The following is an 11620-nucleotide window of genomic DNA, read 5'->3' on the forward strand; positions in this document are numbered from 1 at the left end:
ACTATATTAAAACAAAAGCATATTCACAAAGAGGCTACAAATTAGGAATTTTCTTACACCTTGACACCCTGTTGCAGCAAGAGACCCTGTGTACATAGGGAAATGTACACTCTAGTCTCCCAGAGCCAACTTTCAGGTTAACAAGGGCGTAGTCCCCAAGGACTAACAGTGTGGGTTCCAGCAATTTAACCAGTCTTACAGTTGTATCTGAACACAACTGGGCAGTATTCCAAAGCTAAAAGGCACTAATTGCTTCTGTATGAGGAGTTAGAAATGTAGCCGCTCAATGTCCTTTGTTTCTGATGGTCTGCATTATAGTATCTATTACCTTGTTAATTGTTCCTGTCTGAAATATCCTAGTTGGGGTTGATTCTGTTTATTGCCTGGGACAAAAGCAGGTTCGCATACACACACAGAGGTACTTACTGTATTGATGTGCGTGTATGAGTGAGTGAGTGTGTGTGTATGTGTGTGTGCATGCATGGGTGCATATTTATGAAAAAATCACCACCACCGCCTGAAAGGGTTAACTTTGCAATCAGTCGTTTGTATGCTTATAACCCTAAGACTAGCCCCTGGAATAGGGAGGAGGAGTAGCTACAAGGTAGAGTGTGCAAGCTGTGCTTTCATATGTCTGCCTGCTCTACACTAGTACAAATGTTTTTCAGCCTGAACTGAAATAAGCATTAGGAATGGCTGAGAAGGCACTTACCTGGAAATTAATTCATCTCTGCCTTTCCCAGACAGATTTATTTGGGGAAGAAATTTTTATCATTACAGGAATGAATAGAGAGTAATTCTGCACACATTCTTAATTCCTCTTAGAAGACAGGTAAGCTGGAGAGAGGAAAGAATGGCTATAGTTGATAGTCTATTTGTGAATGGCAGTAATAGATACTCCTCCTGTGACTTGGACTTGAAAAGGAGACATTTTCTGCTGGGACCCACCTCGTCCTTCCAAAGGTAAGTACAAAGATCTGTTTTTCAGTTTATTAATTTGAAGGGGAATTATCAGTCCAGAAATAAAAAGATAATAAGGATACTTTAAGACTAGGCTAGGTAATAATCTGTTCAAATTGTTATTTTTTAGTAAGTTAGAAGAGAAACAGACAAGCCAAATACCAAATTTCCTTGCTTTTCTAGGTTAAAGAGTTGTAGATTAATGTCCATGATTTCAGGGAGAGAAAATGGTGGGGGGAGGGGGTGTAGAAGGAGTGTAAAAACCTGGCAAAACAGAATATATAAATGCCTTAAATTACAAGCTTAAAGAAATAATTCTATTTCATAGTAGCAGTCTGATTTTCTTTACCTAAGCATAATGTGAAGAAATGATTCATGGTAAATAATGCTCAGGAAGCTGGAAATAAAATGCCAGCACTGTTCATTTGAGATGGCTCATTCCTAAGAAGTACTTCCCCAAATGATTCTTTCCCAAAAGAATCTTTTGGATCTAAGCTCATCTCTGAGCTTCCTCCATTTAGTTTTCAAAAAAGTATTACAAGTACAAGAACAAATGCATTGGTTCAGTGCTTTACTGAATTAATCCCCCCCTCCAAAAAAAAAACAAAACAACAACAAGTAGGAAATAGAAAATCTAAGCTCACTTAGGGTACAAAGCTTTTAATGTCCTGTTCTTATAGTCTTTGATGGCTCTATTTCTCTCTATTGTGACACAGTAGATTGGCAGCCAGCGGTGCAGATTCTCTTATATTCCCTGATATTCCTGCTCAGTATCCTGGGGAACACCTTGGTGATCACTGTGCTGATCCGAAACAAGAGGAATGAGGACGTCACTAACATATTTTTGCTCTCCCTGGCAATCAGCGATCATCATGCTCTGTCTCTTCTGTAGGCCATTCATCTCAATTCCTAACCTACTCAAGGATTTTATTTTGGGAGTGCTGTCTGCAAGACCACCACTTATTTCATGGGTAAGTGGCTTATGTCAACATTTCATTAGCTCACCCTAAACACTCATCACATTACATTCGGCCATTACTGGCTGTCCAAGGGAAAGAGAGAGATTCAGAGGACAGGAATCGTTTAGGCAGCAGTTTGAAGCTAGCTGCTTGGGAATATGTGAGCACAAGGGAAGGAAGTTAAGACTTTTAAGACCCTGCCGTATGCCCAACCTATTCCCTGAAAATAGAAATAATTAAACAGACGAAAGTGGACAACATTCATTTTACTCTTCTTTCCCTTTTCTTAAAACAATAATAACAGCACCCAAGGAGCCTTATAGCTCCCTTGTTCCTCCATACCTTTCAAGGGAAGTGACATTTTCACTGTATGTCTACCTATTTGTGACTTAAATAACCGGGGTTTTGGTTGGGGAGAGAGGGAATGATTAGAAGTCATTTTATATGTGTGTGTAGATATTTACAGGTTCCTTTCTCAGAGTCCATTTTTCAGATTCTTCTGGGTCCAATTGGACCATTCCAAGAAAGAAGTGAGAAGGGAAGCTGTCCAAGCCTAGATGGAAGGCCAAATATATACTTCTGAGTGTAGTGAGGACACTAAAATGCCCATAAAGTGGTCTGTCTGAGCCTGCCCATGTCCATCTAAAAAGAATTATGTGAGAGATTCTGAGAGGTTCCATAACCAGCCCTGATTTGCCTATTGCTAGGGATTATCTCAAAGTGGAATAAACACATTTAAGAGACTTGGCTTAATACTCATTTTTTCAATCCATCTCTCCCTCACCTAGCCTCCTCAATTAAAAAGGCAGAGACCGTGCCTTCAAATCTGTAAACTTTGTTGGGCTCTATTGTGCCAAGAGAGTTTGAGGACACCAGGAAACTTAAAAGTCTTAATTCTGCCTAATCAACAGAGCTAAAGTCTACACTGACAAATGATGATAAATGACTTTCCTGCAAGGTAGGGGGGGGGGGGGAAACAACTGCAATCAAATCATGGGTATTTTTGAAGTGTGATGTTAACATAAGGGACTGTTATTATTATAATATTGCTTAAGTGAGTCTAAGTACAAACAGACAAAAAGATTAAAATGAGGCACATACAGGGGCAGCTAGGTGGCCCAGTGGATAGAGCACCGGCCCTGGAGTCAGGAGGACCTGAGTTCAAATTTGGCCTCAGACACTTAACACTTACTAGCTGCGTGACCCTGGGCAAGTCACTTAACCCCAACTGCCTCAAAAAAAATGAGGCACATACCTGTGGGCTGTCCCTACAGTGACAGCCGAACCTTATGATACAAAGATGTGACTATATTGGAGACTAGACCACATTTACTCCACTGTACCACCTTTCTAAAGTAGGATCTTGTTATCCCACATTAGGTCTCATAAGGTGACTATTAATTAGCTCCTAAGGGAGCTCCATTGCCTTAGGCTAATTTAAAAAACAAATCAATAAATTTTGAATTAGTAAGAGCTTTTCAGGAGGAAAAAAGGAATTAAGTAAAAGCTGAATCATGCAAAACCATGTCTTTAAGCTTTTTTTATTATGCCCAACCACATTTTAAGAAAATATAGAATCATATTCAATACTTTAACATAGTTTAGTAGGAGAACCTTACCTAAGAGTCTTTAAGCACATAGAACGTAGATTAAACCCAGAATTCCAAAGTGGTTTAGGAATCTCGACATGTTTTGCTTTGATGACCCATTATAAATTCAACAGTTAATGCTTAAATTAAAGGAAGAATAATTTGAAATTTGATCTACCTGGACTCTCCAGGGAACAAACATGCAAACTTTGGCCTCCTGTTACTCAAAAGCCACTTTACTCTCTGGGTATGTATTTCCTCCCTTGGTAGTTAATTAATGGCTACCTTCATGCCCACTGGAAGTTAGACTAAGTTAAATAAAGAAATGATAAATGTTCAGTAGGCATATTTCCTTTTAGAAGAGATTTGAGAAAGCCCCGCGGTGCAGTTCAAGGTTGCTAGAGGACCTGGATTTGAATCTTTGCTTGATATTTACCTTGTGTGACTCTGAATACGTGTCACTTAATTTCTGTAGTCATCAGTTTCTTCATCTATAAAATGAGCAGAGGGTGCTTCAACTTAAATATAATCTCCCTGGTCCCCTGTGTTTGCAGGTAAATTCCTTTACCTTCTGTGATACGATCCTTAGATCTTTCCTGAGGCACATCAGGGATACTAAACTTCAGGGCCAAGTTAACCTACTTCTTTGTTCCACACCCAGGCATCTCCGTCAGTGTATCCACTTTCAATCTCGTTGCCATATCTCTAGAGAGATACAGTGCAATTTGCAAGCCCCTGCAGTCAAGGGTCTGGCAGACGAAGTCCCATGCATTGAAGGTGATTACTGCTACTTGGTGTCTCTCCTTTACTATCATGTCACCATATCCGATTACAGCAACTTGGTTTCCCTTTACCAACTATAACAACCAGACGGCTATCTATGGTCGTTTTCTGTTGCCAAGTGATGTTATGCAACAGTCCTGGTAAGTTATTTTGCAGTTTGATATCATATCACATCGCACTGTTGAAAACATGTACTTGGGAAACATGGGAGGGAGGACAGAACCAAAGTGAGTTTGGGTTCCTGCCTTCCTCTGAAATGTTTTTGGTTTGTTTTTGTTTATTGAGAAAGGATAGACAAGTTTCTTTCTGGGCTGGTTTAAATGTGATTATGCTGAGAGGAAGGAAGATGAATTGAATGACTTCTCAAGGTCCCTATGATTCTCTAAACAAAGGAAAAAATCAAGCAGGGACCAGTCCCCACAGCATCTTTCCCAAACAGTATTTTAGAATTAGGGCGCTAGAGATTCAGATATCATTTAAAGCTTAGTTTAGCTCATCCTCTTCCTTACTCTTAGTCCCCCATAGCTTCTGTCTTCTTAATTGAACATCACTGGGGGAAAATTATTATGTTACAAACATCAGGGATGATTTCCAAGGCTTGATGGGAATCTATCAAAACATGATTTGTCCAGTTGAAGAGAGAAGGCAAAGCCATCATGTGTCCTTGACAATTTATGTCCTAATCTCTCACCCCTTACTCATATCAAATGGCAAGTGATTTAAAGGACCAGATTCATAAAGGAGAGGACTGCTGTTCTTCAGGATTCCAATTTGTTTAGAGAATGCATAGCTGTGTTCAGGCAGGTATACCATCCCATACATGAGGAAACTGAGATGAAAAGGGATGTGTGTAGTTTGTGGCAAAGTAAGAACTATGTTAAGGGGCAGCTAAGTGGGGCAGTGGATAGAGCACTGGCCCTGGAGTCAGGAGTACCTGAGTTCAAATCTGACCTCAGACACTTAACACTTACTAGCTGTGTGACTCTGGGCAAGTCACTTAACCCCAATTGCCTCACTAAAAAAAAAAAAAAAGAACTATGTTAAATCCCTCAGTCTAAATTTATAGTCAATTTCACTATTACATTGCTACTGAGGCACTCTGACTTCCATAATGAGGCATTTGATTTCTCTGCCTTATTTGGGACAGGACAAATGACCGGCTGCTATTGTAATTAGACAAATTTTGGTATAATATTACAGCCACAAAACTATTTCAGGCAGCCAAGTCCTAGGGGAAAGCCTCTTTAAAAGACTCTATCTGGAGAAGAAATCCATGCCTGTCTCCTGGACAAGGAATTAACAAAAATGTTATGAGCCAGTAATGAGATGTAGTCATTCCTTCAGGATCATTAAAGCAAGAGATGTTCCTGTTCATTTTTTCCTGTTTCCATGATCAATACTGTCTGTTTCTGAGACCTGGTGTTAACTGTTGATGGAACTGTTCCATTCTTTCTTCAAGTAAACATTTTATATTTCCAGAAACATACATAAACATTTTACATTTCTATAAACATAAATCTCAAAGTACAGCCAATGGCAGGGCTCCTTTGTTCTTACAGAATTAGAGATAACTTCCATTCCATTCACCCTGGTCAGACTCCTCAATGTTTATTTCTCTCCTATTCTTAAACAGTCACTTGGGTTCATAAAGACACAAAACACATGCCATGATGACTATCTACACTGCTACACTGCTTAAGCTATGATACTTAAATTAAGTGGAATCAAACTCAATTAACTGGAATATGACTAACCAGAATAGGAGTGTTGCGCTGGTTTTGTTTTGATTTTGGAAGGGGGAGATAGAATTTTTAATACAAAGGGAGCACAATATACAACAATTTTTTAAAAGAGGGGATACAATTTTTTAAAAGAGGGGATCCGTATTGCTTCATCCTTTATCTATCCATCTTCTTTACCTACATTTACAGTCCTGCACACTGGACACTAGTGTTCAGAATAATAATCCTGCCACCCTGAAAGGTGCTTATTATCAAGAAGAGGCTCATTAATATCAATGATCCTGCATTTATGAGGCAAGAAACTGTATTCATATATTTAGAAATATATGCCAAAATAAAAATTATGACCAAAAAAAGGATGAAGGTTTTGCTTAACCTTCACTTAACCAAAAAGTTCCATGAAATAAAGTATCCCATTCTGAGCGTGCTGGTCAATCAAGGCATCACTAGGTAATGTTATTATTGTTGTTGTTGTTTGTCCTTTGCACTCAAAGAGGACTGTGACATTGGGGAGGTGATGCCATGACTTGCAGTGAATTGGATTTAAATGAGGGAGGGCTGTGCAAGGTCAACTGCCTTACCAGAGCCATCTGGGTCCAGTGGCAAGATATATATTATCACAACTAGAGGTGACCCTGGATGCAAGCACAGCAAGTAACATTAGGAGGGCCCCATCTATAGAAAAGAAAACAAAATGTTAGCACTTCTAAATTTTAAAAAATTTTAACAAGCATCTATTAAACTCCTGCTATGTGCCAAGCATTGGACTAAATGCTTTGTAAATCTCATTTTATCTTCATAATGACCCTGGGAGGTTGATTGCTATCAGTTTGCCCATTTTACAAAGACCAAGAGAGATCGAGTGACTTGCCCATGGTCATACAGGTAGTAAGTGTCTAAGGTTAAATTTGAACTCTGGTATTCCTGACTCCAAGACCAAGGCTCTATCCGCTTTTCCACCAGCTGCCCCATAAATGTGAATCTGAACCACTGGGGAGGGAATATAGCAATGTAGTCACTATTTGATGTCTCATGAACTTCTTATGACTTCACCAGGCAAACCTTCCTGTTACTCATCCTCTTTCTTATTCCTGGAATTGTGATGATGGTAGCATATGGATTAATCTCTTTGGAACTATACCGAGGAATAAAGTTTGATGCCAGCCAGAGGAAATCTTCTAGAGGTAATTATCCATTGTGTATGTACTTTGAAAAATAACAAAAATCCCATGAGTTTTCTCTAACTTGAGCAGATATATAAACACACTATCCCCTTGATTCCTTCCTATAACTTGTGTCACCTCTTCTCTCCTTTAAGCTTATGCCTTTCCCTGCAAATGAATACACTTTCCCTTTTCCCTCACTTATAGCACATCTACCTATTGACATCATTCACATCCTTCCAAGTCTAGCTCTGGTGACACTTCTATGAAGCCCCCCCTGTAAGCTTCAGTCAATCATTAGGCTGATCTCTCACTTTGTCCCTCTTCTATGCACTCATCACCTTTTAATAAGTATTGTGGATATTTTTGCCCTTCTCTTCTAGATTACAAACTCCTTGAGACTAGGAATTGTATTTTATTCATCTTCGAGTCCAGAGCACCTGACCTGGTGTTTTGTGCATAGAGAGGTGCATTGTTTGTTGAATTGAATTCTAATCAACAAATCAGTTCAATTTAACTAAATATTTATTAAGAACTTGCTATGTGCAAGGCACCATGCAAGATGGAGACACAAAGACAAACAGGAAATGGTTTTCCCCCTGAAAGAGTTCAGATCCTATTGGAGGATACATGTAACAATTAAAGATAAATGTGAAATAATTTCAAGAGCATTAAGAATAGGGGGTCAAGAAAGGCCTTATGTGGAAGGTAGCACCCCAAGTGTACTTCACAGAAAGTTCGAGATTCTATGTGGCAGAGGGAAGGAAAGGGTACATTCTGGGCATTGCTTGTGCAAATTCATGGAGATAGTAGATAAAATGTCATGAACAGGGGACACCTAGTGAGTCAATTTTATTGGAACATAAACTAATTTTACAATTTTACACAGATACACATATCAAATAAGACTCAAATGGTGGATGGGAGCTAGACTGGGAGGAGCTTTGAATGCCACACAAAAGAGTTCAAATTTTATCCTAAAGGCAATAAAATAACTATTGGAGTTTTTGGTACAGGTATAACATGGTTTGATTTGTAATTTAGAAATACCAATGCAGTAGTAGAGTAGAGGATGGATTAGAGGGGAGGAATTACAGTCAGGGGAACCAGTTAGCCTTTGCAATAATTCAAGCAAAAAATGATGAGATTCTAAACCAGGGTAGATGTTATGTGAGTTCAGAGAAACGGATAGATGAGAGAGATGCTGTGGAGATAGAAAAGACTTTTTGTTTATATAAGGTGATATGAGAATTGACAGGGAATCCTTCCCCTCGATTTTTTGAATTAATGAATAATTTTATTCTGCACATAGAAGCCACTGAGGATCTGGCTTGTGGGCTCATCGGGCCACATCACAAGTACATGGCTCCACACAACAACACAAGGGTTGGGGGTGAGAACAGGTCACTGGAGACAGTCACAAGATGATAGGGTCTTCCAGCAGAGTACCAGATAATCAGGTATAGTCTCTGATAAGACAGTTCTAATGAAGCAGTGAGAATGTCACCAAAAGGTGGAGGGGAAAGGGAGCGTTAAACAGCAGAGGCCCCTGATCCCCAAGCAAAACTGGTCTAGTACTTGGAACTGCCCATTCTTAGGACAGGAGGTGACTGCTACCTCCTAGCCAGATTTTCCTTGGCCCCGGGGGTTTCTGAAGTTGATTCCAACAAATTTAGCCTTGCTGCCCAGCTCTTCCTCAGTTCTGAGAAGCTGGTTATACTTGGCCAGATGCTCAGAGCAGCAGGGGGCAACAGTCTTGATCTGCCCAGTGCAGAGACTCACCAGCAGGTCTGCAAAGAAGGCTTCTCCAGATGAGAAACCATTACTTCGAACCCAGTAGACTGGGCCAGCTTGCATGCCTGGGGAGATTCAGTCACCAATTTGGTTCACTTTGAGTAGAGATTTAAAGTTGATTTCAAGGTAATTAAATCTGGATGACAGGAAAGATGGTGATGCTATCAACAGAAATGGGGAAGTTTGAATAAACACAATATGTTCTATATATTATAGATAACAGGTTTTGGGTTTTGTTGTTGTTGTTGTTTGTTTTTTTAGTGAGGCAATTGGGGTTAAATGACTTGCCCAGGGTCACACAGCTAGTAAGTGTTAAGTGTCTGAGGTCACATTTGAACTCAGGTCCTCTTGAATCCAGGGCCTGTGCTCTATCCACTGTGCCACCTAGCTGCCCCAATAACAGGTTTTTAAAGTTATTTAGTGTGACTCTGGACAAGCCAGTTAACCTATGGTATTGTGAGGATCAGATGAAATAGAATATGTGAAAATATTTGGGGAAAGACAAAGTACTGTATGAGTATCAGATACCATTACAATCATAGCTCACCTTTAAATCATAACTTTAAATTTGAAGGCTTCACAGGGAAACATGCTTACTCATACATGTTCATGCCCAAAGTTCCACATGCAGTCTTTTGGTGTAAATTTGGCCTCTGCCGTTTACAGTATGCCTGAGACTCTTTCAAAGCTTTCTCTCAGCTCTGGCATGTTTAGACCTGAAAGTCACATGCACCTACTTATACACCCAGAAAGGAAGTCCAGCACGGGCAGCAGCAGCAGATACGAAGATGGCGATGGCTGCTACCTGCAGAAATCCAAGAAGAGGAAGAGGCTAGAGCTACAACAGCTGTCCACAAGCAGCAGTGTCAAGATTGACCGAGCTCGGAGCAGCAGCTCAGCGGCCAACCTGATGGCCAAGAAGCGAGTGATCCGGATGCTGATTGTCATCGTGATCTTGTTCTTTCTCTGTTGGATGCCCATCTTCAGCGCCAATGCCTGGAGGGCCTATGACACTGCCTCTGCTGAGATGCTCCTCTCTGGAGCGCCCATCTCCTTCATCCTCCTGCTCTCTTACACCTCTGCCTGCGTGAACCCCATCATCTACTGCTTCATGAACAAACGCTTCCGCCTGGGCTTCTTGTCTACCTTTGCCTGTTGCCCTCATTCAAACCCTCCAGGAGTGAGAGGAGAAGCGGGTGAAGAGGAAGATGGAAGAACCACCGGGGCATCTCTGACCAGGTACTCATACAGCCACATGAGTGTCTCTGCCCCTCCCACATGAGCTGCTCCCAGGTTCCCAACAAAGGAAGAGGAAAAAGAAAGAGGGTTGTATTTGCAGTGGAAACCCACCAGTCAGCAGATCTCGTCAAGGATCCCGAGAGGGTCTACCACTTGGTTGGCCACGTTACTTGTTTTTGAAGACAGTTTGAAGGCAAAGGATTGCTTCAGCTAAAACTACCAATGGAAAAGGAAGAAAATGCATTGATGAGAAATCAGACTTGAACTTGTTTGGCATGTTTGCTGCTGCCAGTTCCAAATATAGAAAGGAGATATGGAACCTACTTGTCCCTTGAAGGGCTCTCTATGTGTTAAAAGCTCCATGCAGTATGTCCTGTCTTTGTATCCTGTGCTTTATCCCTTTCTTCTAATGTAAAGTTATAGAATTCCTGGAAATATATACTAAGGTCATTTATATACCATCCTCACCTTGCCTCCAGCTTACTGTGAAGCAGTATTGATAACCACCACAGGGACTTCAAAGAAGAAGTTCTCTGGGTCATTTCCTGTCCTGTGTGATTGCTATCCTGTGTCTGTGCTATTTTGAAAGCCGAAGGAACATTGTCTATGAAACAGAGTTGTAGAACTTACTGAAAAATGAGAGAGAGAGAGAGAGAGAGAGAGAGAGAGAGAGAGAGAGAGAGAGAGAGAGAGAGAGAGATTTTGAATGTATTCCTTTGTCAACTACAATACTAGGACTATGAGATGCCACAAGTTGCAGCGACTATATATACTGAAATAATTAGTTTACAATATTTCTGTGTCATACACTACTCTACTACTCCCTGGCCCAGTGGGACCACAGGGATGGGAGATTCACAAGGTTCTTTGCTTTCCTTTATCTTTCTACTATCAAAGAGACCTCCTATCTTTTCCTGAAGAAACTTCATTACAAAAGGGGGTTCAAAGTATACTGAATAACCAAAGGTGGCTCCAAGCATATTTAGAGCCCAAGATAGAAACTATTTTGTGTCTCTATGCTGTTAACACGTGTTTTGTGTACTTGTTAATTCTCTTGTGTATGGATAAACAGAATTTACAAAAGTAACTCACTATATCCTCTGTTATTCTCTTCATTCGGTTTAAATAAAGGATCATTAATGACTATCAGAGTTTCCTGGAGTGTAATGTTATTCTAATCCTTTACTAGAACAGTTGGAGGTCTTTCTCCAGGGTATTTCTTTTCTTTGAAAAATCAGCGGTGAAAATTGAAATTCTCTCCTTCCTCTAATTTATAAAATTTAATTAAAAATAAGTTGCTAAATATTAGAGATCTAAGTTCTCGTGCTAAGTGGAAAGATTTTTTGTTTGTTTGTTTGTTTGTTTGTTTGTTTTGGGGGAGGCCTAAATAT

The 11620-nt window shown here is 40.2% G+C and overlaps 1 protein-coding gene across 1 annotated transcript; it reads left to right on the forward strand.

Moving 5' to 3' along the window:
* Positions 1-853: 853 nt before the first annotated feature.
* On the forward strand, positions 854-10887 carry CCKAR (cholecystokinin A receptor). Its single transcript, XM_043972507.1, is given in 8 exon segments — positions 854-927; positions 929-963; positions 1677-1828; positions 1830-1887; positions 1890-1931; positions 4170-4431; positions 7090-7217; positions 9740-10887. Coding segments are annotated over 8 exon segments (1284 nt in total). The 3' UTR covers positions 10273-10887.
* The last annotated feature ends 733 nt before the right edge of the window (positions 10888-11620 follow it).

This window comes from Dromiciops gliroides, chromosome 6 (genome assembly GCF_019393635.1).
Source record: "Dromiciops gliroides isolate mDroGli1 chromosome 6, mDroGli1.pri, whole genome shotgun sequence".
Taxonomy (NCBI): Eukaryota; Metazoa; Chordata; class Mammalia; order Microbiotheria; family Microbiotheriidae; genus Dromiciops; species Dromiciops gliroides.